General features: G+C 42.9%; 3 protein-coding genes and 2 pseudogenes across 4 annotated transcripts; 2 read left to right on the forward strand and 3 right to left on the reverse strand.

The window, feature by feature from the left end:
• Window positions 1-10,050: 10,050 nt before the first annotated feature.
• LOC147939723 (uncharacterized) lies at window positions 10,051-10,959 on the reverse strand. The gene has a single exon (XM_087461002.1). The coding sequence runs from the start codon at window positions 10,957-10,959 to the stop codon at window positions 10,051-10,053; it is 909 nt and encodes a 302-aa protein (XP_087317128.1).
• A 1,946-nt stretch (window positions 10,960-12,905) lies between these two features.
• On the forward strand, window positions 12,906-14,002 carry LOC104709244 (putative glucan endo-1,3-beta-glucosidase BG4 pseudogene; annotated as a pseudogene).
• Window positions 14,003-14,571: 569 nt separating this feature from the next.
• Window positions 14,572-20,100, forward strand: LOC104706384 (protein S-acyltransferase 24). 2 transcript variants are annotated; one of them, XM_087461743.1, is made up of 13 exons: window positions 14,572-15,202; window positions 15,417-15,557; window positions 16,091-16,203; window positions 16,706-16,785; window positions 16,878-17,041; window positions 17,364-17,502; window positions 17,591-17,690; window positions 18,051-18,108; window positions 18,218-18,295; window positions 18,411-18,509; window positions 18,879-18,957; window positions 19,054-19,202; window positions 19,380-20,100. In XM_087461743.1, the coding sequence occupies exons 1-13, from the start codon at window positions 14,945-14,947 to the stop codon at window positions 19,779-19,781; spliced, it is 1,860 nt and encodes a 619-aa protein (XP_087317869.1). In that variant the 5' UTR covers window positions 14,572-14,944; the 3' UTR covers window positions 19,782-20,100. The 2 variants fall into 2 exon arrangements, with proteins under 2 accessions (XP_087317869.1, XP_087317870.1); XM_087461744.1 differs by lacking the exons at window positions 14,572-15,202; window positions 15,417-15,557; window positions 16,091-16,203; window positions 16,706-16,785 and having other exon boundaries at window positions 16,906-17,045.
• A 268-nt stretch (window positions 20,101-20,368) lies between these two features.
• Window positions 20,369-24,626, reverse strand: LOC104706385 (protein PHOX3). Its single transcript, XM_010422574.3, has 3 exons — window positions 21,192-24,626; window positions 20,898-21,109; window positions 20,369-20,639 (listed from the first exon to the last, which is right to left on the reverse strand). The coding sequence occupies exons 1-2, from the start codon at window positions 24,028-24,030 to the stop codon at window positions 20,949-20,951; spliced, it is 3,000 nt and encodes a 999-aa protein (XP_010420876.2). The 5' UTR covers window positions 24,031-24,626; the 3' UTR covers window positions 20,369-20,639; window positions 20,898-20,948.
• A 428-nt stretch (window positions 24,627-25,054) lies between these two features.
• Window positions 25,055-25,952, reverse strand: LOC147939724 (uncharacterized; annotated as a pseudogene).
• Window positions 25,953-26,368: the final 416 nt, after the last annotated feature.

A 26,368-nucleotide genomic window follows, 5' to 3' on the forward strand; every position in this document is an offset into this window, starting at 1 on the left:
CCAGAGCGTACTGCGCAGATTGGTGAATCGAGTAGATCGGCTTCCGAAGTCCCACCACACCTTGTTCGCTGTTCAGCAGGAACCTCATCCTCACAGGTGTTGCCGTTGCCATCAGTTCGTCCTGAAGAGGAAAACACCGAACTGACTCAAGGCGTACTGTCACAAGAAGAAGATCGGTTCGTACCCTTAGGACTCTTGATCGAGGATATCGATCCCTTGTTCGACCATAAAGGACAGATTGGTGGCGAGAAGAGTTTGAGTTTGTCCACAACCGTGAACGACATGCTGAACTTATGTGGTTTATTCAACAGCGAAGTCACAATTTTGATTCCTCGAGAGGACCAACGCCCCTGGAACCCTGCGGAAGGGTATATATGTCTGTACAAATGTTATTTTACCGAATGTCGCCTCTTATTCCCAATCCCTGCGTTGATATCGCTCTACGCCCAAAGACGCAGGATAGCGATCTGCCAGTTCGTCCCCGGAGCTATTTGTAACTTTATGGCTGCCCTCACTGTAGCAGCCGAAGTCGGGGTCAATATTGGAGTTCAATGTTTTGAACAACTATCCAATTTTAAGTTATCAAAGAGTCTGCACCGCTGGGAAGTGAATATGAGGCCGACGCACAATTTCCTTATCGGTAAAAGAGTGAGCAAATTCAAGAAGTGGATGAACCACTATTTCTACGTACGCATCGATCAGTACTCACTCGCTAACCCATTGGGTTTCCATCGGAGAGTGTGGAATGAAAATCCTGGTAGCTTTTATATTTCCAGCACGTTTTAATTGACTTCGGCACCTCTAACCAGTTTTAACTTTTTCGTGTCATGTTTCCAGATCGTCCATTTTGTGCGACGCGGCTAGCTCCAAACTATCATCCTGTCAGGGACGCTCTATTAGCCGGAAACAATCATTAGTGGGAGTTTATCACCCGTATTCGTGTTGAAACAGCGATGGGCAAACCCAGGACGACATTCCCAAGTTTTGTTAGGTCACTAGGACGAACTGCGGAACCTACCGGAGCACGTGTCCTTGAATCCGACAGTCTCCAGATTGTTCGCCGAGACACTCAGGCTGCCATTGAAGCCAACATCGACCCATCTCAGGGTCGAACCGAAGTCGATCCCATCCCGGACCAGACCGACGTCGACTCTATTCAGGCTTCTGGAGAAAACGTCAACACAGTCGATGTCGCGGAAGGAGATATTCTCCCTTTGGCCTTAGAGAATGCCAATCTTTCGAACGAAGAACAGGATGTCCCGCAACTTAAAGCTGGATCCAAAAGAAGGAAGAAGAAGAAGAAGTAAATCATAGATAACCCAGTCACTGAACCACAGCCGGTAGTGAACTGCAAACGCTCGGCGGAAAAAGCCGGACTAGAATCTGCCGATCGATTTCGCCTGAAAAGGAGAAATGATAAGACTGATCGCTTCTCCTATCATTACTTCGGCGACTACCCTCTGGTGACCAATTGCGAAGCCTCAGGCGAGGTCTTCCGAACCTTGAAAACCTCCAGTCGAATCCTTCCGTCGGCGGATGAACTTGAATTTAAACAGGCGTTCCTTGATGTCGTCGAGTGCCACCTAATGGTATGCCCTATCATTTTGTTTAATTTGCTTGAAATTTCAGCGGGCGAACTGACATATGTTCTTCGGGTTTACAGACTGCCGCCAAGATGAACACGCTGACTCAATTATACGATAGGCGTGCTAAATCCACTAAGAAGTCTGGATTGGAGCTCGAAAAGGTGAAAGAATGCGCAGAGCAAATCCGGGTTGCCAGCGACGCCAAGGATGCGAGGATCAAAGAGCTCGAGGCGCTTGTTGCCAAAAAAGATGGTATCATCGCCAACTCCGAACTGAGGATTAGTGTACTGAACTCCCGAGCGCTTACTCTCGAGGAAGAGAAAACCGAACTGAAGGAATCATGCGACGGGTTAAAGGTTCAGCTCAATTTCGAAGTTAAGAGACTTCGGTGGGATCGTTGGGAGAAGGTGGAGCGAACAATGATGAAAGCGCAGACTCGACTGGATAAGGTCAGGGCCTATCTACTCGAACAGGAGAAAGTTCGTCCCCTGGAAGATCTGCTAAACCAAGCTTCCGGGATACAGGAAACTGGACAATATCTGGTCAAAAATGGGGCCATCATTCCGGCGGAACGAATCAAGGAGATTGACGAGAAAAAGGCCGAAGCCGAGGAGACTGTCAAGGCGATTGATGTCCTTGATCTCAATGAAAAAGACCTCAACATGTCCCCGGATCAGCTCGGCTATGGATTCCCCCCCCCCCCGGAACGACGGCTCCGTCCAACATCCGTACGGTTCTAATGCCTATAGCTTCCAGGCCGATTTGACCGGTGCCTATGATACTTAGCTGTATTTTTGTTTTTTTTTTTATTTTTTTTTTGTTGTTAATCCTACGGGTCTGAGTACCCTTGTAAAACATTGCCGACTTGTTCGGCCCATTTTCTCTTTAGGGACTTAATTACCGAAATTTTTCTTTTTATCATAAAAGGAAAAACTGATAAATTCAGAGAATTTGCATTCTTACCATTTTGCACGGAAAGTCGCCAATTTTGAAAAGGGGATTTTCCTCCCAATACTCGTATAAATCTATCCGGCGCTGCCTACGGATTAAACATCCCAAGAAGAACTCTCAATCAAGACAATGTCAAGCTCGATTAGCAGCGTGGAATCCCCACTAGTTGGCAACGATGTGCCGACGTTCTCGAATGCCGAAGCTATCGAAAGGGGGATGGCGTACTACCCGAACATCCGAGCTCCCTGGATGTTGATGTTCCGCGTTAAACAGGAAGAAAGGCGCGAACTGGAAGAATTTCTTCATGAGGTGGAAGATCGCCACACGGAATATCGCGATCGTCTTGCCGCATCGGAACAAGTACAGCGAGATTTGCTACTGAAACTCGAGATGCTGGAATCTCACCCAAAGGATTGGATTAAGAATGGGTTCGACAAGATAGCTGCTTTGCCGCCATGTCTTGTTGCGTACTGCAATGAATGCCGAAGGGAATCAGATCGGAGACCGACGCACATGGACCCTGTCTTGATTGGTGACTTCATTCCAGGCAACGTTAAGCCGTTCTACATTAACCGGCGTGCAACCGATGCCGAGCTTGCCGAGGCCGACGCCTTTTTCTGTCAGGTAGCCACTACCCTCTTTTCCTTTTTGCTTTCCTTATGAACGACCGAAATTTGTCTTCTTCGTACTAACCCGTTGTTGATTTTGCGTATGCAGATTGAGGGTACGCACCAAGAACTGACTCAAAATCTTCAGTACTTTCATATGAAGAAAGGCAGGATTGATCGACGGCTGAGGACTCTGGAATCCGAGATCGCCCTACTCAAGGCGAAAAGGAAAAGAACTACTGACCTGCTTGATGAATCCGAACAGAAGGCCAGAGCATTGGGGACTCGTTCCGAGGACTGGGAAAAGACTGGGTTGCAACTACTATGGCCAATGCCGAAGCGACTCAAGACGAGCATTCGCGAGATTGCTGCGAATGGCGCACCAGTTCGGAATTAGGATGTTTCGTTTGATAATAAAATGCAACTGCAATATAGCAGGCGAACTTGAACTTTGCTTGTCGTAAAATCTCAATAAAACTTTATAGTAATAATAAGAGATTTATTTTGCTATTTTATTCTAAAAAAAAAAATGTGCCAGAAGCGAGAGGTCTGGCTTACATCAGGCAATTTTCATTAAGTGACGGTAGACAAAATCGATTAGAGCCTCAAAAGCAGGCTATGAATTTTAAACGAAGTGTGTTTGGTCGGAGAGCGAGATACTGGGCTCGGCTTATCTCCTTTTACTTTAGTTCGGTGGCCGGAGTGCGAAATTATTCTCTGGGTTCGGCTTACCATTCCGTCCGAACTAAAGGTTGAGTGCGAAATAAATACTCTGGGTTCGGCTTACCCCAACAATTAAGAGATTGGGCGCGGAATAAACGCTCTGGGTCCGGCTTATCCCAATGATTGAAAGTTCGGGTGCGGAATAATGACTCTGGGTTCGGCTTATCCCAAAAAATAGTAGGTAGTTATACCAGTTGATCACCTGGCCAGGGTGTCAACAAGGGGTGAGTTCGGTACGAACTAATAGATACTTAATCCAAGTCGGGCTAAGGTATATGTATGAGTGTATAGTTTTTTTTTTTCGAAAATGTTCCTTTTTCCGTTTTGGAAATAATGAACGCGCTTCATTAAATGCGCTGCGCGGTCTTTGAGAATTATTCTCAGGACCTCGCGAAAATCACGCTGCACTCTGATTGGTGGATTCAGCGGCGGTTACTTCCCATAATCCTGTATAAATAGGATTGAGAGTTTGGGAGATCATTCTAACCTCCACAACTTTCCGAAATATTGAGAGAAAGAGATGGTGACTACTCGATCTGCGTGGCTAAGACGGGCTCTGGAAAGGTTAGCCGTTTCGTCAAGCGGTTCCAACCGAGCCGATATGGCGGGTCCCAAGAGGGCGTAGAGACTTTCCGAGTACGCGCACCTGTCCCACCTGTTGATATGGCGGGTGTAGAAGGGAGCCTCGTGTGTCAAGAGCTCCGAAGGTATCGGGCTCGCCGCTATAGGCTGGGGGCTCACCTTATGGCGAGACGTCGTAGATTGGCCGAAGTCTGTCGGCTTTACCGTTTGGACGGGACTATTCGGGTCCTGAACGAAATAATCGCCGAAGGCTTCTTCTTGGAGAAGTGGCGTATGACCGGGCTGCTTGCCGTGCGTGCGGCGTGCCAAGAGCTGGTGGTGAGTATGGAGGTGCCTCTCCTTTTTAAGGACGACTGTCAGCCCGTCGAAGATACCGTGCACCCGTTTACTGTGGATATCTGGGCCTACCGGGCTTCCGTAGAAAGGTTAAGGCGGTACGCCAATTTCCTAGAATCGGCCGGCCTGATTTTCCGCGAGAGGCACCTGGTCGAGGGCCCGTGCTCCTTCTTGGAAGACTCGGTGTCAGGAGGCGTCGAAGTTCTGAGGGAGAGACTGGAGACCATAAGGCAAGCTCGTCAGTTCTGGCGAAGCGAACTGGACAAGGTAACAGTAGAGGAACCGCTGGCTGACGATCTGTCAGGTCCATGGCCTCCACTTCGGCTACAGGACCGCCCTAGACAGTGACGGTGGAATCCGGACGGTTTTTCTCTTTTTTTTTTTTTTTTTTTTTTAGGACCCTCAGTCGTTGAAGGGCTTTTTCCCCTTTGCGTCTCTTTTCTCTGTTTTTTTTTTATTGGTTATCGCTCCAAAGCATGTAATGGGGATTGACTTAGTTATAGAAACTTTATTTTAATTGGAATTATCAAACCGTGTAAGGGAAATCAAATCCAAGTGATTTTGGAATATGGTCGATATTTCGTACACCGGCTTGCCGCCAATCTGAATGTGTTCGAAAATAAGAAGAAGTTTTTTAACCGGAAAAAAAAAACTTTGTTAATATATTAGCTGCATTCGCTTCATCTTTAAAAGATAAAGAATTGCCTACGTACCCCGAAGTGGGGATCAAGCCAACCGTAATTCGTATTACAAAAGAAAGATAAATGGAGTTCGGAGTCCCGAAAACTCCTGGGTAGAGTCGTAACAACGACTTAGCTGTAATAACGTTTCAAGTGGGCCGCGTTCCACGAGTTTTTGATCCGTTCCCCGGCCATGGTTACGAGTTCGTAGACGCCTGGACGAACCGCTCTAGACACGAGGTATGGACCCTCCCATCGAGCGCCGAGTTTACCGGCGTTTACTTCCTTGGTATTCTCGAAAACTTATCGCAGAACTAGATCGCCTTCGTTGAAACGCCGCTGACGAACAGTCTTATTATAGTATCGAGCCGCTGCGTCTTGGTAGTGTTGCACTCGAACTAGAGCTTTATCGCGCAACTCTTCGGCAAGGTCGTTGTGGTCGATCAGCATTTTGTCATTGAGTTCGGGATTATCGACCATCATAGTACGACGAAGTGTCGGGACTCCTGCTTCGAGACCATATGCGAGAGAAAAGGGGGACTGTCCCGTGCTTCATTGCGGGGTTGTGCGATATGACCATAGTACACCGTCCAAGTGGTCTGCCCATGCTCCCTTCCTTCAAACGAGTCGTTTCTTGAGTCCGTCGACGATCGATTTATTCGTGGCTTCAGTTTAACCATTACCTTGCGGGTACCGAGGAGTTGAAGTGCTGAGACGGATTTGCCACTTCGACAGGAAGCGTCTGGTGATCATCGAGGTGAATTGGATGTCGTTGTCAGTGACAATCTCGTACGGAAGTCCGTGGCTACATATGATGTTCTTCCAGATGAAGTTGGTCACGTCTAAGGATTGGATCCTCGTGAAAGATTCTGCCTCCACCCACTTGGTGAAGTAATCGGTCAGCACCAGGACATACTTCTTGGATTTGGACGCCGGCAAAGGTCCTATGGCGTCCATGGCCCAGCGCATAAAAGGATATGGAGCTGTCACGGTATTTAGCAGTTCGGACGGGACGTACCGCATTGGTCCATGGCGCTGACAAGCTTCGCATTTGGCCGCGAAAGTTTTGCAATCGGCCATCATGGTAGGCCAATAGTGACCATCCTTTTTGATTTTAAGAGCGAGTGCGCGTCCGCCAGAATGGTTGCCACCCTCGCCTTCATGCACCTCCATCATAATGCGTTCGGCTTCGTCCCGAGTAACACATTGTCCAAAAGGATGTACCTGGCACTTCGGGCCTTCAATCGTCGAGCTGCCCATCGGTCTGTCGGGACGATACCTTCGGAGATGTAAAGTTTGATCTCAAGTTGCCAATCCTCCGGAGGTTTGGCGATGTCCGTCATATCTTCTATTGGCTCGTCGACTTCCATCGGGATTGAGTCGTCGTTGATGACGACAATCTGGCTGTCCGGATCAATGCTGGGAGCATCGATGCATTCAATTGGAATGGTACATCATAACTCGGGGTCGGAGCAGTTTGCCAGAGCTGCGAGGGCGTCGGCTGATGCATTCTCGTTCCGTGGGACCTTCGTCAGAGAGAAAGATACAAATTCTCCGGATAACGTGCGGACCAACTGTCGATATGCTCCCATTCGCTTGTTTTTGGGGTCGAATTCTCCGCTGAATTGGCTGACTACGAGTTGGGAGTCACAGAAGACCTGCAGGTGTTTGACTCCAAGTCCCCGGGCTAAACGGAGTCCCGCGAGAACGGCCTCGTATTCGGTTTCGTTGTTCGACGCTTTGAAGTAGAGCTTCAATGCCTGCTCAAGGATTTCATTGGTGGGGGATCGGAGGATAAGTCCCACCCCAGAGCCGTGACTCGTTGACGAACCATCGACGAACATTGTCCATTGATCCACCGCGGGGGTGGGGTCGTCGAGCTCGGGCGATACTTCGGTGATGAAGTCAGCCAGAACTTACGACTTCAGACTTGGGCGAGAACGGTATTCGATATCGTACTCGCTGAGTTCAACCGCCCACTTCGCCATGCGTCCGGATTGGAGAGGGCTATGGAGGATGGTTCGGAGTGGTTGGTCAGTAAGCACGACGATGGAGTGCAACTGAAAATAGGGTCGCAGTTTCCGTGCTGCGATGATCACCGCAAGAGCCAGTTTTTCCAGCGTGGGGTATCGTGATTCCGCGTCGTTTAGTGCTTTGCTTGTATAGAAGATGGGCTTTTGATCTCCGCGATCGTCTCGGACTAACACCCCGCTGATTGCCGAACTTGAAACCGAGACGTAGAGGTACAACGCCTCGCCGTCCTCCGATTTGACTAACACTGGATGGCAAGTCAGATACTCTTTTAGCTGACGAAAGGCGACCTCGCATTCCTCGTCCCAATGAAAATCTTTATTTCCGCGAAGTAGTTGGTAAAAGGGGAGACACTTGTCCGTTGATCGGGCGATGAAACGATTCAGAGCGGCGATCCGGCCAGTCAGGCGTTGTACTTCTCGCTTGTTGGTCGATGACGGTAGTCCCAGGATGGCTTCAATCTGTTTAGGATTTGCCTCTATTCCCCGTTTAGTGACGATGTACCCCAAGAATTCTCCGGAAGTTACTCCGAACGTACACTTCGTTGGGTTTAATTTCATCTGGAATTGATCCAAGATGTCAAAACACTTTGTCAGATGTTGGACGTGCTGCTCTGCGATCAAAGACTTGACCAGCATATCATCTATATAGACCTCCATATTTTTGCCGAGCAGATCTGCGAACATCATGTTTACCAATCGCTGGTAGGTTGCTCCGGCGTTTTTCAATCCGAACGGCATCACTTTGTAGCAGTAGGTCCCCCTATCTGTGATGAATGCCGTTTTCTCGCGGTCGGCCGGACTCATGGCGATCTGGTTGTACCCTGAGAATGCATCCATAAATAAAAGCATTTGGTTGCCGGCCGTAGCTTCGACGAGACGATCTATGTGCGGCAGAGGGAAGTTGTCCTTAGGGCATGCTTTGTTGAGATCGGTGAAGTCCACGCAGACTCTCCACTTGCCGTTTTTCTTTTAGACCACCACCGGGTTAGCCAACCAATCAGGATACTGGACTTCCACTATTTGATCTGCCTTGAGTAGTCGTTCGACTTCGTCTTGGACCGCCTTGGCTCGATCTAGGCCCAAACGCCTACGTTTCTGTCTGACCGGCTTGAATGTAGGATCGATGTTGAGCCTATGGCACATGACTTCGGGGCTTATCCCGACCATATCTTTTGTTGACCAGGCGAATGTGGAAGCTCGAGACTGCAGAAAAGCGATCAGCTTTGTCTTTATGTGTTCATCGAGTTCGGACCCGATGCCGACAGTTCGCGAGGGGTCGGAGGGGTCTATATTTGCCTGTATGATTCGACACTCCGGAGACTTGAGGCGATCCCGCTCCGGCTTGTGGGGACCGGTAAGATGGTCCCTGCTCTGTAATTCCTATGCGTTCTTCGCCGTCCTCTGCTTTTTTTCGATAACAGAGCACACTCGGGCTATCCTTTGGTCGCCATAAAGTGTGCAAATTCCTGTGGTGGTCGGGAATTTGAGGCAGAGGTGATAGGTCAATGGTACGGCCTGCATCGAATATATCCATGGTACCCCCAAAATGGCGTTGTAGATCGGAGGTGCATCAATGACTGTGAACTTAGTCTTCCGGGTCACTCCGCCAGCTCGTACTTGTAGCTTTACGTCGCCCATTGACATCTAAGCGACCCCATCATAGCCCGTCAGCGTTCGAGTTTCGGGTTTCAGTTGGTCTGGTGTGACGCCCATTTTTTCTAACGTTTGCCAGCAGAGTACGTTGACGGTGCTCCCGGTGTCAATCAGGACTCGTTCGACGTCGAAGTCGCCCATTGTGACTTCGATAACCAAAGGGTCCGAATGGGGATGTTGGATTCCTTTGGCGTCCTCCGAAGTGAATGATATCGGGTCCGAACAGAGTGAAAGTTCGCTCGGAGCTGTTCGAAGGGTGCAAACTTGTCGTGCCCTCTTCTTCAATGCGCGGACGGAGTCGGCGCAGTCCTCCGGTGGGCCAAGTATATGGTAATTCGTCCTCGGGGAGGGGAATTGGCCCGCTCCGGGTTTTGCCCCCTCTGCTGCTTGGGAGGGCCAGGCAGTTCGTCTGCTTGGGGCGCCTCTTCTTGGTGGTTCACGAATGCTTGGTTGGCCGGCTGTTGGACTGCGTTAGGTGGTGCGTTGTAGCCTCGTCCGCCACCTGCACCGCGGCCTCCGTTAGATCGTCCGCCACGCCATCCCCCACGGCGACCTCTGCCTCCGCGAACGCTTTTTGGCTGAAAGACAGCTTCGACTTCGCCAGAGAGATACTTCCTGTACAAATAATTCTTCAGGTGGACGCACTCATGTGTGGAGTGACCGGGGGTCATGTGAAAGTCGCAGTAGAGTTCCTTCGGGTCAGACGGCTGCTTGTCTTGTTCGTCCGCCTCGGAGACTGCGTGGATGACGCCTTTTTTCGATCCTGAGGTTCGTGGTGCTTGCGGGGTTCGTGATATTCGACCCGGTTTTTAGCCTTGGGGGGATGCGACGATTGTTCGTCGTTAGTTTTCGCGGCTGTTTGAGCCTCTTCTTCCTCATCGAGCGCGAATCTGGAAGCTCAATGCAGTGCGTCGTCAAGGTCCTTGGGTTCCCGGATGTTGAGGTCCTTTCGTAATGGTGATCCAGGGATCAGGCCCTTTCTGAAGGCTGCCATTGCAGCGTCCTCCGGGACGTTCACCTTTGTCAGCTTCTCCTTGAATCTGTTCAAGAAACTGACGATGGGTTCTCCTTGTTCCTGGGCCATCTCCCAGAGATCCGAACTTGTCACGCCTCGTTCAATGAGGATTCGGTAATTCTTGAGGAAAGCCTTGGACAGCTGGTCGAAGTTGTCGATTGAGTTCGGCTCGAGCCTTGCGAACCATACCAAGGCAGGGCCGGAAAGGCTATCGACGAATAGCTGACAGCAATCGGCGTCCCTCTGTTCGTCGGTGAATCGTGCTTTGGACATGGTCGCCATGAAGGACGTCATGAACTGGACCGTATCTTTGTCTCCCTGGTAGATTAGAAGCTTTAGCTTGACATTCGGTACGGCAGCCCGCGTTATCCGTTGAGTGAAGGGTGACTGCCGAGTCACCTCGACAATTCTATCAATCTCCGAAGCCGTGCTGATAGCCCGATGGAGGAGTGTGTTCATGCCGCTAATCTGCGACTTGATTTCTTCGAGTTCGAAGCAAGGTCCGGGGTTCACAAGGCGGGCGACTAGGGCGGCCAAGCTCTCGTGTATCCGCGAATTCGGATTCGTCAGTCGAATACTCGACGTGGTGTGAGGGGGAGGATTCCTCCGCTCGAATTGTGCGTCCGAAAAGTCGAGACGACGAGTGAGACCGCCCAAGTTTGGCGATTGTCCGGCAGAGACTTGCGATGGGGTTGTCTGGGTTACCACGGCGTCGACTCTGCGGTTGGTATCGGAGATCATCTGGTAAATCTCTTTCGTCATGGAGCCGAACAAGATCTTGAAGTCCTCCATGGAGATGACCTGCGGGTTCTGGACCGCTGGCGTGGCATGAACAGGGAGGTTCCCGTTCTGTGCGCCGAGCTGCTGTTCCGTGACGCGCGCATCCTCTTCGTTCCGGGGTTGTTAATCGGTGAACTCCGTGTCGAGGTTGACTAGCTCTACTTGAGTTCGCCCTGCTTCCTGGCTGGTCTCCCCTTCGGATCTGATCCCGACTGGGAGTTCGGCGGAGGTTTCAGCCGGGTTTGTCGTTGCGTTGACGCGGTGACGAGAGTACACGGCGATGGCCGGCCTGGTCGAAACGCCACCTTGTGTTGTGACGCTATCCTGAGTGGATGCGACGCCTGTGAGATCGGGCATGCTGGAGGTTGTGTGGTTTACTTCGGGGATTTCGTTGATGATGGAAGACATTATTGTAGGGCTTTTTAGGGAGATTTTCTTAGAGAGTAAGTTTTCTAGAGACGATTTGCGTCCCCACAGGCGGCCCCAATTGTAGAAACTAGGTTTCCACAATGAATTTGTTTAAGGAGGGAAACAAATTCAATAGAGTTATCTCTCTAGAAAATAGATCTAAGCCTTCGGATTGAAAGTAAAGAAGTAGAACTCAAAAGAATTAGGGTTTATTGCTCAGAACAAGAGGAGAACTCGATTATTGTATTCGATTATGGATGCCTTACAATGGAGAAGTCTCTCCTTCTTTATACATGTTCTTAGATTGCACAATATATTAACTTTCCTTATCGGACGAAGTGAGATATGGAAAACTGCCTTATCGCTTCAGTCGGCCGCCGTGCCGAAGTGGAGGTCGGTTCCTTCTTCTTCAAGACTACGCTTTGGCCGAACTGACTTCTCGTTGACCTAGTCAAGCCCTTAACCGGTTTCCCGGTTAACTAATCAATTAGTATTTCTGGTTTAGCTCGGTATGTCGGGGGTGCTGAATCCCGCACCAACAGTTTGTTACATACTTTATATGTCATATCGAATACCCTAGTAGGCAAACACGGTTACATGTCAACACTTCAACTTTAAACATCCAAAAAGAAAAGTATTGAGTAGTTGATTGTCAGTATGTCATATAATAAATGTTTGCACACGTATTAAGATTGATGTATAAATTTAATAATTTATGTGTCTTTAAGTTGAGTTGTTAATTACACAAAGATTATACATGAATTTATTAATTACCTACTCAAATTCATGTACTTTTGGATACACTTCTTCTAGACAAAAATAATTCAATTGGATTGATTTTTTCAGGTTCTTACGGGATAGTAAGATTCAATTAAACACAAAAATAAAAGTGGATAAAACAAAACTAGCTAAAAAAGACTTCACTAGATAGATCGACGGCTAAGATTACACTAGAAATCAAAATAAAAAAGAATTTTACTATTTTATTAATACCAATAAGACATTAAGAAAATGTATATAACTTGACATTTAAGTGATTTGTGTAAAAAATACAAATTCTATAATATTTAATCATGGATTTTAAATATTTTGTTAAAATCCACTATTATTGAACTCATGATTTTAAAATCTACTTTTAAATTCATTGCTATTGAACTGATGATTTTAAAAAACTATTTTAAAATATACTATTATTCAAAACAGTTTATGGATTTGGATTTTAATGATTTTTACGGATTCTGTAGGATTTAAGAAGATTCCTTTAATTAAAAAGACATAAATTTTTTATATTTTACACAAATCACTCAAAATGTCAAGTTGAATACATCCTCTAAATCTTTGGTTTTAGGTAGGATTTGAAATTTTTTGGTAATAAATCTCATGAATACACACTCCGTGGAAATAGATCTCACTATCTTAGGTACGTACCTATATATATATACACACACAAACAACGAAACATAATAACAAAAACATACCTGCTTCCTTTCTTCTTCCTTTTCCGAAGTACGATTTTTCCGAAGTACGATCTTAAGATATCTCTAAGTACCCACATATATTTTGCAGATATAAGTTTCATCATGCTCTATTCGCCTACGAAGCTGTTTTTGTTCTTCCTCTCGTGCATTGTGCTGTTGGCTGTCAACTACAACACTAGTGGCTTCGTCACCGCAGAAAATAGCACTGGCTTGAACTACGGCCTCCTCGGAGACAACCTCCCATCTCCGTCCAATGTTATCAAACTTTACAAGTCCATAGGTATTACTAAAATCAGAATCTTCGACCCGAACTTGGAGGTTCTTAATGCTTTACGCGGCCACCGCGATATTGCAGTCACTGTTGGCGTTAGGGACCAGGACTTGGCTGCTCTTGCATCTAGCGAAGAAGCTGTTAAAGGCTGGTTCACGACCAACATCGAGCCTTACTTAGCGGACGTCAACATTGCCGCCATTACTGTCGGTAATGAAGTCATCCCCGGACCAATCGGTTCTCAAGTGCTTCCAGTCATGCAGTCTCTCACCAACCTAGTCAAGTCGAGGAATCTTCCGATTATAATAAGCACCGTGGTGCCTATGTCGAACCTTGAGCAATCGTACCCACCTTCTGCAGGAATGTTCACATCCCAAGCTCGTGAACAACTTGTTCCCGTGCTAAAACTATTGTCCCAAACAAGTTCGCCTATACTTGTAAACATTTACCCATACTTCCCTTACTCGTCCGACCAAGCAAACATCCGTCTCGACTATGCCACCTTCGCCACTGAAGATATCGTTGTGCAAGATGGACCATTGGGATATTCAAACATGTTTGATGCAATGTTCGACGCATTTGTGTGGGCAATGGAGAAAGAAGGCGTTAAAGATTTACCCATGGTGGTGTCTGAAACCGGATGGCCATCCGCTGGGAACGGGGATTTCACTACGCCAGAAATCGCGGGTACCTATAATGGAAATTTTGTAAAGCATATATAGCAAGTGGGAAAGGGACGCCTAAGAGACCTAACAAGGGCATCGAGGGGTTTTTGTTTGCAACGTTTAACGAAAATCAGAAACCGGTCGGGACTGAACAAAATTTCGGGTTGTACAATCCTACTGATATGCAACCCATCTACAAGCTATTTTAAAGTGTGAAGGTCTTTTAGACTTTCCCCACTCAATAACACATGCTAGCGATGAGATTGCTGAGATCTTGTAGCTGAACTTAATTGGCTTTTTAAATAATAAATTTGATTTTTTTGTTTATTAAAAAAAAAACCAATTGCTCTGGTTTCGTAATTGTACTTTGTTTCTTCATCCATTAAACAAACGCAAGACAAGACTACAAGAGTTATGCCATATACTTTGCACTCGTCTATGTTTGTATATGTTTCCAAAACAACTTTGTTTTTATGCGTTTGGATTGAGAAAAATCAAGGGTTTATCATATATTGAAACTGCATTTGTGTAGAGAAGAAAAATTATAACCATCTTTTTTTTTTTTGGTTTAAGGTGAAGAAAAATTATAACCATCTTGATTGCACAATAATATGTTTTTTATGATCCGAATAAATTCTTCCCTTTTTGGAAATTTTTTTTGAAGAAATTTATTAACCTTTCTGATACAAGATATGCTATATACTATATATAAATTAAAAAAAATTATTACGATTAGACAGGTGTTATGATTCGTTCACATCACTTTCCTTTTTATTAAACCCACCAAACAATATTGTATAATGTTCATGAAAAAAAAAAAGAAATCTATAAAATGTTAAGTTGTTATATAACAATAATAAGTTTGTGAAATGATTTTAAAAAAAGAAATACAAGTGAACGATAAGATTTGAAGGTATTTTGTCTGAGTCTGACCCGTCTTAATCCGATTCGTCCCCTTTTCTTTTCATCTCCGAGTCAATTTTTGAATTCGTCAATCGTTCTTCTTCTTCTTCTTCTTCCTCTTGAGACTCCCCAGAAAAACCCTAGCTCCCTCTCTCATTTCCCCCCCCCCCCTCCTCCTCCAAATCTCACCATTAATTTTATGTTAGGGGGAGCATAGAATCGAATCGAGTCCTCGTAGACCAACAATCGTGATCGATCGAAACAAACTAAAAATGTCATCGGAGATCGAGGTGGTTGAAGAAATCGAATCGAATCAGCAGGAGAATGGGGAATCGAGTTCTAAAGCGGTTGACGAGGAGAGTTTGAAGAACGATGTGTATACCGCTGCGGCTTATGGTGATTTGGAGAAGCTTCATAGATTGGTTGAGTGTGAGGGTTGTTCTGTTTCCGAGCCTGATGGTCTTGGCTACTATGCTCTTCAGTGGTCCGCCTTGAACAACCGCGTCGCCGTTGCCCAGTACATTATCGAGGTTACACAACAACAACTCCCCCAATCTTCTTTTTTTTTTGTTTTTTTTTCGCAAACTGGGTTTTGTGCTTTATTAACTGTAGTTGATTTTGTTGCCATTGTGTATCTTCTCTTCTGTGTGTGAATGGTGGTTAAGACGCATGAGCTAAATTAGGTTTGAACTGTTGTGGTTCTGAAGTTACTATTATTGATCCGTTTCGGTTCTGGTTTTCCAGCATGGTGGAGATGTAAATGCCACGGATCATACTGGACAGACTGCATTACATTGGAGTGCTGTTCGTGGTGCGATACAAGTTGCAGAACTTTTACTACAAGAGGGGGCAAGGGTTGATGCAACGGATATGTATGGCTATCAGGTAATTCTCTTATTTAACTACTTCGTATATTAAGGGAGGTTGTATATTTTGTCTAAAATGCTAGTGAACTGTTCTTCTGCACATTGCTTCAGGCTGGCTGGCACTCAGGTTCTATAAATATTGGTTGTCATTTTTTTGTTGCATTTTCCTAGTAAGATGAATGTGTTCTGAGGTCATGTAGGTAAATCAACACTGCATACTTTTCCACTTGTTTCAATGGGAAGAAGAGCATATGTTCAATCAACATTATGCATTAAAAATTAGCTTGATCTAAGTTCCTGGTACTACTTGTCTTCAGAACGATATTGAGCTGTCTCGTGACCCATTATTCAAAGATTTATCTAAAACACAGAGAACTTTCGTTTAGCCTGGATATTAATCAGCTTTTAGAATGTTCATAGTGATCAAATTCATTTAAATCTCAAAAGACCTTGTTTTTGCCATCTCCATTTGTTTAGGCTATTAAATTTCCCTTTATATCTTGTTTAGTTCTCAATGGATGTATTTTAATAGCTAATTTAAACTGCTTGTAGCCAACACATGTCGCAGCACAGTATGGCCAGACTGCTTTTCTTTGCCACGTTGTCTCCAAGTGGAATGCAGATGCTGATGTGCCAGATAATGATGGAAGAAGCCCTTTGCATTGGTATGGTTCCCGCTAAGTGGAACACAATCTCGCCTTCTTGGAATTGTTACTTATTAATTGATTTTTGGCTCCTTTTCATTTTTACTTCTAAGTGTCTAGGCTTGCATGCTTATTTGGAGACTGGATAGTTGGTTTTATTTGTTCCTTTCCATAGTGTTCCTATAGATTTAAATATCACTTCGTACAATTTTGTTCTAGTTGCAAAATATGCGGGGTGGATTAAAATTACTTTTTGTCATGATAGTTCTCGAGTTGTTTGTTATGAAGATTTGTGAAGTTTGTTTTACCGTTTTCGATCTAGAGTCCAAGGTTACATAGGTTATTTTCTTTCCCATATTTCTTACTGAGAGTTCGTTACTGTTACATGGGTATTCTGCAGCAAATTTTTTAGCGTGCTTATGTGGTGGACCTTTGAATTTTTATCCTTTTTTTCCTTCAGTATATTTTCAGAAGAGAGTTCTAATTTCGTCTATATTTTCTTCTCATAATTTGAGAAATTCAGGGCTGCATATAAAGGTTTTGCAGATTCTATTCGCCTACTTTTATTTCTAGATGCATATAGAGGACGGCAGGACAAAGAAGGTGGTTACAAACATAAGTTTTCTTTGAAATCCCCTTTGTATATTTTTTTAAATTAACCATAAATTTCGTACATCTTCTCCTTCGTATATCAGGTTGCACTCCTCTGCACTGGGCTGCCATCCGAGGTAATTTGGAGGCTTGCACTGTCTTGGTGCAGGCTGGAAAGAAAGAGGATTTGATGATTACTGACAAGACTGGGCTAACCCCTGCACAACTTGCTTCTGAAAAGAATCACAGACAAGTTTCTTTTTTCCTTGTAGGTATCTGTTTTACTTGTTTGTTGTGTAGCAATTTGTAGTCATACTGTTTATTTGATGCTTTTGTAGTGGCTGTACTGCTAGCAATAAATGGTAGTTGGATCATTCTATTGGCCTGGATTTTTTTTGGCAGTTATGTGCATCTCATTTGACCTTTGCATACCTGGTGTAGTTAACTCTTCTTGTAGCTGTACTATATGAGTTTCTCCAAGCCTGTTGAATTCCTTACCCATTCAAAATGAGCAGCATTATGCTTAAACTATTGAGAACATAAGTTCAATACTTTGTCTGAAAATCTGTCTTATAAACACCACTGTGCAGGGTAATGCTAGAAACCTGCTTGAAAAGCGTTGCGACGGAAGCACTCCCCTTGGAAAGTTGTCAAAGTTGGGACTCGCTCCAGTTCTTTGGATCATGATCCTGCTGCTTCTGCTCGTATATACAAATTCTGTTGTTTTGGGTAGTTATCTTGGTCCTCGAATCTCGCGTCATATCAAGCAACTGTTCTGTGCGTGATTATAATTTTATGAACTCTTTGGCCATTGCAGCATCCAATCTGCCAAAGTTAACAGCTGGGATTGGTTCGCTTGCATGGCTGGGTTTCCTTCTTGCAACTGCAGGACTATTTTTATTTTACCGCTGTAGCAGGTATAGGCTCACCCTGTCCTTCCTCGATTTCCTTTTTGTATGAAGTCTGAAAGTACCAAGTCTGCTTTTTGTTGTTGTCTGATTATTAGTATAGTGTATCTATGCAATACGTAAGTTGCTGATCCAGCTGGCGGTTGCAGATTAGGATTTTACATTCTAGTATTCTAAAGCCAATTCTCTTGATGGTTTCTTTCATTTCACCTAGCCATTGCAGATTGTGATTTTAAGGCCTTCATTTCTTTGCAGCTTAATTTTCTGTTGTGAACTCCTATTTTTCCCCATAGTGGTATAATTATACCTTTGTATCACAAGTAGCGGGTTTTCTTATTGTTTAATAATGTAATTTTATATTTTCTGCAGGAAGGATCCAGGTTACATCAGAATGAACATCCATGATCCGCAAACTATGAAAGATGATGTTAGTACTATTAGCTTTTTTAGTTCTCAAGTTTAAGTGACATATAGGTATGATTTCTAGTACGATTTTATGTTCAAGTGTCATTACTGGTTTTCTTACCCCTTTACAGGAACCACTGTTAAAAATAGAGCTAAACAACCCTGCTTTGCTTGCTGGGAATTGGACGCAACTCTGTGCAACATGCAAGGTACCTGCTCAAATTCTACTTTATGTCTTTCTTAAATCGTAATAACAAATACTTAATCATGGATCTTACATCTTAAAATTTACTTCTTTGGTCCGCTTTGTTTCATTTTATTCAGATTATCAGACCTCTTCGAGCTAAGCACTGTTCCACCTGTGATCGTTGTGTAGAGCAATTTGATCACCATTGTCCTTGGGTATCAAATTGTGTTGGAAAAGTAAGTACAGTTCCTGTCTTCCTATAATAGTTTTTGACATAAGTTGACAAAATTGGGGTAGACGGATCAGGCTTTTGATACTAACATTTTATATTACTAAATCTTTCTTATTCTTCCTTGTCTCTTTTGATATGACATTACTTACTGTTCTTTTCGAAAAAGCTGAGACGATCTTAATTATTAGAGTGGTATACTTGTATTGCATATTTTGGTATAGAGATCGCCGGAGATGTTTCTTGGTGTCATAGTACTCGTCTGTTCATTTTGGTTGCTAGTGGTTTGATTTCTTACACTTGCAGCTCGAGCTTGATACTATTCTGTGATACTTATCTGTGGATTGTGCTTGTTTTCCATTAACCTATTTTGCAGAAAAACAAGTGGGAATTTTTCCTTTTTCTTCTACTTGAAGTTCTAGCGATGCTGATAACTGGTGGTGTTACTCTTGCAAGTACGTTTATAGTGGAGGATGCTCTTTAATTGTGATATGTAAATCTAGAGAAAACTTTCGGGTGAAGAATGTAAATGATGCATTATATACATGCAGGAGTCTTGAGTGACCCTTCAGCTCCATCGTCTTTTGGAGCATGGATGAGCCATGTCGCTAGTAATCATGTGGGTGCTTTATCCTTTCTGCTGGTGGAATTCTGCCTCTTCTTTTCTGTAGCTGTCTTAACAGTCATACAAGCGTCACAAGTGAGTCCTCATTCCTTTTTCCTTATTTGCATGTCTTTATTCCTCTTGTGACCTAGATGGTTTAAAGACTCTGTTCGCTTCCCCAGATAACTCACTAAGTAGACTAGATACTTCTATTTCATGGGGGAATGTTTTTCCTCATCCTGAAGATTGATTCTTTTCCCTTAATCTTTACAGATATCAAGGAACATAACTACAAACGAAATGGCTAATGCCCTGCGGTACAGCTACCTAAGAGGTCCAGGTGGTCGCTTCAGGAATCCGTATGATCTAGGGTGCAGACGAAACTGCTCGGACTTTTTAGTAAAAGGTTATAACGAAGATATTGAGTGTCATGAAGAAGACGCAACACAGAGACAAGAGGGTATTAGCATGATGCAAATGCAGCGGAATCCAGAACTTCAAAATGGCAATGGTGTCGCTATCAATGTTAACCCGGTACATAATTCACAGTCAACACATGGTCATTCTTCCAACTGCAGCCATAGCCATAATAGTAAGTCAAAGAGTGATAAAGTTCCTTTGGGGTTGGGACTTGGTCTTGCTCGCAACCCAACCCGACCTGTTGTACCTCCATGATAGGGGCTTGTCCCAAATGTTCCTTATATGTGCATTTGTGTTGTAAGAAACACGTGTGTGCTGATACATTATCATTAACACAAGTAACTCAAGGTTCTGAACCATGGATTTTCAGAATTAGATTGTTTCCATTTAGTTATGTCCTTTTTTTTAGATTACCTATGTCTTTTTCTATTATTATATAGGGATGTTCTCTTATTGTAAGAAGGCATCCAAAAACGGGAGAGCTTTTGGAGGTTTATCAGATTATTCCGTCGGGAGAGAACTTGTTCTCTTTTGGTGGTTGTCAAGTTTTATAAAGAGAGTCTCTTTGAAGTTACATCCCTGGTTTATGGTTTTATTCTATCATGTGCTCTCGTCGAGTCATTGATGAGGTCAGTCTCTGATTTCAGGTGAAGATAGTAATATAACATAAATGGTTGTACATTATGTTTTACTGAACTGAGCTGTGGCTTTTTTCAAAACATATCCAAATTGCAAATTGATCGCAACAAACACATCATTACATTTTATATGTAACAACGAATTACAAGAGAATGACTGACTCCACACCAAAATCTTGTGGAGGTCATAAGAAAAGGAAAAAGAAGGTAAAACTCAAGTAGCTGTGTTGTGTATGAATGTCTCACGCCAAAGGAAATACGAGTCAAAAGACTCAAAACAAATGAATATAGTCACAAGACTCACAACTCACCCTAAGACAGAAGAAGAAGAATCTGCATGATATCTTTGCTTCACTCCTCGCCAAATCAACCGTATGAATGTTACACAAACAAAATAGAACATATCTGTCGTTTATATATGTTTCTTTCTCTCTACAAAAATCTGAGTTTGAAATCCTATACCACAAGACAAAACCTGCAAAGATAAATAAATGTGGTTAGATGAATTAAAACTCAAGTACCATCCAGAATGTGAACAATTCGTTTCAGGTCAAACAAAAAAAGCACTGCCTATAACAGTTGCAATTGGTAATATAATACTTAAGAGAATACGATGACAATGCAAGTTTGGTCAAAGTTATTTCACTGATCACCTAACACTGGCCAACAAAACTCTTTGTATCTTAGACCTAACAATTCCGTGATAGTGTTATATATGTACCACGGTGTGTACCTTTAAAATGAAGCTTGTTCAAGATAATGACCAAAGTCATTGTGAGCCACGTTAACCACGTTGGATTCCTGTATTTGACATATGAAAAATATTTGCAGTCCTCCTGTTTAATATATCTTCCAACTGGTCTGAAGAGATCCCATTTCTCCATTGTTTTGCTTCATCTATCTCATTATATATATGTAATATCTCTTCCATGTGAAACCTTAGATCTGCAGCAATGATATAGGATCATATTAAACATCATGTGGGTTATGTTTTTCAAAATCAATATTGAGCTAGAGCACGTAGTACCTCGTAATGTATTGCCTGCCACATAGTCTTCACTTATTATCGCAACAACATCGTCCCTACAAGTTCCAGCTAACTCAAACTTCTCCATTGCAGCTTCTAAACTCTCTCGCCAGAATGGTTGGTCAAGTTTGTACTCCATGATAGATCTCTCGTAAAGTACAGCACACAATAAAACATCTACCATTGACTTTAACTTTAGCCTTCCTGCTACGTTTTCTGAGTTATCTTGAGTTGAGCTACCCGGCTTGGTTTCCAGATTTTTTAACACTTCCATAGAGATTTTGATATTGCTTTCGGCGCATTGATAAAACTGTACTACATCTGAATATGGCCATGTTTTCAAATCAAGTTGACTGACAAGCACATAGTACCATGAAAGTCTTGCTTCCTCAAACTGCTGCAGACCTACTGCCAGGAAGACTTCAAACAAATCCGACTTTATTTTCATGGCCTCTTTGTACTTTTCTTTTGCTTTTATGTGCTCCCTTTGAACGCATTCATAAGCAGTTTTGAGTTGTTCAGAGCCAGATTCTCCAGACACACCTCGTAGGAGGCTCAACCTTTTCCGTGCCCCTGACAAGTGCACATTTCCCAACTTTAACAATGATCGTGCTGCCACTTCTTGGAATTGCTGAGCTGCTTTGTCAAAAGGCCCTTGAGCTGCATCAGACGTTACCACCTCCTCCATAGCTTCTGAATTGAGTTTCATCCCTAGTTCTTGAAGATTCAAGCATTTATCAGAATCAACGCCGGCCTGGATCTTAAAGAGCCGAGCAAATTCGATCATCCAATCCTCAACTTTACACGCACCTTTTCCATTTACCTTGGTCTTAAAAGAATCAGCGGATATTTTGAGCTTCTTCATCTCAACTAATCTTCCAAAAAAGGGATCCTGCTCAGGACTAACTTCCACTACATAAAATCTCATAGTGTTCAGTGACCTTGCTGACACCTCACTCATTCTTAGCTCTTCATCTGTTGTGATTGTCACTAAATCTCCTTCTTGGTCCTTGTACTTAATATGAACTGCCCTTAAGCCAGGGAAACGCTCATGAACAACTTCCCTAAGTTGAAGAAGAGTGCAGTTTAGAGGCACTTTAGCCAATCTTATGTCATCAGAGTATACGAATTTCACAGCCATGTTTACATTTTCACCACTTATCTCCAAAAGTTTCTCCTCAATTATTACTTTTTCCTGTTCCTTGCTCGTATCACTTCTCTTCTCCGACTGCTGTTTCCCTTTTACTTTCTTTTGATTCTGCTTATCGATAATCTTTTCCTTGCCCTTATCAGCTGCAAGATTGTTGTTATTCTTCTGCTTTGTCTCTACGTTATCGCCCTCGCTCTTCTCTTGCACTGGATTGCTCTTTTTAATTTTCTTCACTCGTGCCTTGCGAAGTTTAGCCCACAGTGCAGGGGAAGCCTCAACAGGTTCAACATAATCTGGAGGCAACTCTATCACGGAATCTTTGACCGTTAACCCTTTGCTCTCTAAAGTTCTCTTAAGCTTGTCAGAAATTTCAGACGCCATAGGATTCTTCGGATCCAGCTTCGAAACCATACAAACATCTTTCAACGCCAAATCCAACTTATTCAAGGCCTCATAACATCTAGCCCTCTTCAACAGTGCTTTGCTATAATCAGGAGTAACACTAAGTGCTAAATCACATTCATGAATGGCTTTGGCAAACTCGCCAGGTTCCAATTGCATATAACAAGAAGCCATATTAGCCCGAACATGAGAAACCTCTACATGATCCTTAGGAAGTATCTTGATTGCTTCACCATATTTAAACATTGCACCATAATAATCTCTCTTCTGAAACAGCTTGTTCCCTGCTTCCTTCAACCCTTGTGCTTTCAAAACAAAATCAAAAGTTTCAACCTTTGAACCATCATCCACTGACTGACTATGGCTAGTCTCAGCAGCATCTGTAGATTTCTCCTCAATGTGCTTCTCCATGGATTTCAAAACACAATCAAAAGTATCAACCTTTGAATCATCATCTACCATTGATTGACTTTGGCTAGTTTCAGCAGCATCTGCATATTTCTCCTCATTCTGTTTCTCCACGGGTTTCAAAACACAATCAAAAGTTCCAACCGTTGGATCGTCATCCACTGATTGACTTTGGCTAGTTTCAGCAGCATCTGCAGTTTTATCCTCACTCTGCTTCTCCATGGCGTTCGAAACACAATCAAAAGTTTCAACCTTTAAATCATCATCTACTGATTGACTTTGGCTAGTTTCAGCAGCGTCTGTAGATTTCTCTTCATTCTGCTTCTCCGTAGATTGCAAGACAAAATCAGAAGTATCAGCCTTTAAATCATCATCATCCACTGATTGACTTTGGCTAGTTTCAGCAGCATCTGCAGTTTTATCCTCACTCTGCTTCTCCATGGCGTTCGAAACACAATCAAAAGTTTCAACCTTTAAATCATCATCCACTGATTGACTTTGGCTAGTTTCAGCAGCATCTGCAGTTTCTTCCTCATTCTGATTTTCCATGGCTTTCCAAACACAATCATTAGTTTCAACCTTTGAATCATCATCTACTGATTGACTTTGGCTAGTTGCAGCAGCGTCTGTAGATCTCTCCTCATTCTGCTTCTCCATGGCTTTCGAAACACAATCAAAAGTATCAGCCTTCGAATCATCATCAACCACTAATTGACTTTGGCTAGTTTCAGCAGAATCTGCAGTTTTTTCCTCATTCTGTTTCTCCATGGCTTTCAAAACAGAATCAAAAACTTCAACCTTTGAATCATCATCATCCAGTAATTGACTTTGGCTAGTTTCAGAAGCATCTATAGATCTCTCCTCATCCTGCTTCTCCATTTCAAATCCCCCAGAAGCAAAACAACGAGAGAAAGATTCCAAAATTTTTACCAAGGATTCGCTACTACATGAGAAGACGATTCTATGCCGGGGGATTCTAAGAGAAACTAACCAAACAGCTAATAGATATCACAAGAAGGTCTGGTAATAAAACAGTGCACACGATATTAGAGTATCATATAATTTACAAAAGCCCTAAAGGGATTACAAGATAGATAGAACACGAAACGTGTGCCTGCCTCTTATGAATCGAGATCCCTAAACGGCAATTTCCCCTGGAGCTGTGTGTGGGAAGATTAAACGGGTTTTCTCGAGAAAGAGATTTGAAAATTTTGCGGAAAAATATGAGGGGAGGAAGAAGAATGACGATGTTAAAAAAGAAAAGAAAAAAAAAAAAAAAAAGAGAAAATGAAAGAGGAAGAAGGAAAGAAGAAGAAGAAGAAGAAGACGAAGATTGGACCATGTGGCTCTGCACATCTGTAACGAGGATAGCTTTGTCGTAAAGCCACGACGACTCGTTTCAGCCTACAACTACAACCCCCCATTTTTAATTTATACTAACATAACATTAAAATCTAATAAATTCGGAAAGGTATGAACGAAGAAGAAGATAAATCGAATCAAATCCCACTTTGTTGACACGTGTCGAATCTTTACACTTTACAACGAATTAAATACTTAAGGAATGTTTATTAATTCTGTTTTTGTTTTATGATGACTCCATTAATTTTGTTTATGTGTACGTTAATGTTGTTGTTGTATGAATTATGATGATGTTAGAAAACGCTTTAAAGTTTAAACCAAGAATTCATGTGTTCTATTTACTGTGATGGTCTTTATTTTTAATATTTTTTTTCTTCTAATGGTTAGTGATTGCCAAAGAGACCATCGTCTTGTTACAAATTTATTTGAAATAAAATGTGTAAAAAGTTCCAACACTTCTTGACTTCCAAGTTCCATATGTTTTTTTAAGATTAGCTTATATATGTTCTTGATCGGAATCTTATGTTTTGAGAATATCAAGAATTTTGTATTCAATTTATATTTACTTTTTCATTATTTTATTTTTTTTTGTTTTTGGACATCATACTTTTTCATTGTTTGAATTTATTCACTTTTATTTTTTTGCAAACATAATCTTATAGATGAAAGCATGGTCCAAACCATGCAAAGTTGGTGAATTAAATTAACAAAAAATCCAACTGATTTTGAGCCAGTTGTTGGGTGAAGTGGCAACTCGTGAATGGATACAATTTTGTTAATCTTGATCTTTACGCAATTCGTAGAAGCGGCTAAGACGTGGACGGAACTCAGGACGGCGAATGTCATGAAAAGACGACGGTTTAACAAGATTCGCCGCTAAACATGTCCTAAATCTCTCCGCCTCAACACTACCAATCTTGGCAAGCGAATTAATCAACGCCAGCTTCCTCAGATTCAACCCAACACTAACCCTCACCGTATTATTATTATTATTATCATCACCACGGTTCGAAGAAGCTAGGGTTTTGGATCTCTCGTGTTCTAACCGGCGGTGAAAAGCGCACCGGAACGAACCAGGGTGCGTCGTAGGAGAGCACAAACACTTTCTCTTCTGATGATGATGGTTATTACAAGGGTTTGTTGGGGAACTTTAAACGGAGGTTGAGATTGTTGCAAGGAGAAGGAGATCGTTGACGATGATTATTGTGTAATCTCTGGGAAGAAGAGAGAGGACGAAGAACTGATCGGCTTGATCTTCCAGTAGACGCCATTATTACTGTGTGCAGTGATGAAGAGATCGATGAGAGAGAGAGAGAGAGAAGCGTTTTGGTTTGGTTAGTTTGTGTGTTTGATGTTAAATGTTAGGAATTAAAGTATTGGAAGAAGGAGAGGATAGATAGAGAGAGTCCCGTATGATTCGCATCATATCTATTTATGGGGTCGGTCTATCTAATCCTATATACGTAGAGATCTCTGGCGGTTGCAAAATCGTGACCAGGGTCAATACTGTCATTTAATGTCTCCTTTATTATGTATCTAGTATAAACTTTTTTCTTCAACGCTTATTTTTACCTTTTTTTTCCTAACTAGAATTAAAACCAGAGTCAATAAATACTTTGATACCTTTTGTATTTACACTTACTGTTACAGTTCCCTTTTAATAAGTTTGAATATTCAAGTGTTCATGGTGGAATTTTTGAATTAATGTGTGTATGTAGACAAATGTTGAAGTTATTACTATTAGTTACTCACTCTTATTTATTAAAACTATTTATTTAATTTATAATTAATATATATGTATAAATACTGTTCTCATTGTTATAATATAGATAATTAATCACCAGTGGTTTTTTAA

Source organism: Camelina sativa, chromosome 8 (assembly GCF_030686135.1).
Source record: "Camelina sativa cultivar CO46 ecotype springtype chromosome 8, ASM3068613v1".
NCBI lineage: Eukaryota > Viridiplantae > Streptophyta > Magnoliopsida > Brassicales > Brassicaceae > Camelina > Camelina sativa.

Excerpts from the sequence above, each read along its gene's own strand:
- LOC147939723 (XM_087461002.1), bottom strand. The coding sequence starts at position 10,959 with ATGGAGGACTTCAAGATCTTGTTCGGCTCCATGACGAAAGAGATTTAC.
- LOC104706384 (XM_087461743.1), top strand. The coding sequence starts at position 14,945 with ATGTCATCGGAGATCGAGGTGGTTGAAGAAATCGAATCGAATCAGCAG. Across the intron at positions 16,204-16,705 it reads GGAAGAAGCCCTTTGCATTG|GGCTGCATATAAAGGTTTTG; the intron begins GTATGGTTCCCG and ends TGAGAAATTCAG. Across the intron at positions 16,786-16,877 it reads AGGACGGCAGGACAAAGAAG|GTTGCACTCCTCTGCACTGG; the intron begins GTGGTTACAAAC and ends TTCGTATATCAG.
- LOC104706385 (XM_010422574.3), bottom strand. The coding sequence starts at position 24,030 with ATGGAGAAGCAGGATGAGGAGAGATCTATAGATGCTTCTGAAACTAGC. Across the intron at positions 21,110-21,191 it reads GGCAGGCAATACATTACGAG|ATCTAAGGTTTCACATGGAA; the intron begins GTACTACGTGCT and ends TCATTGCTGCAG.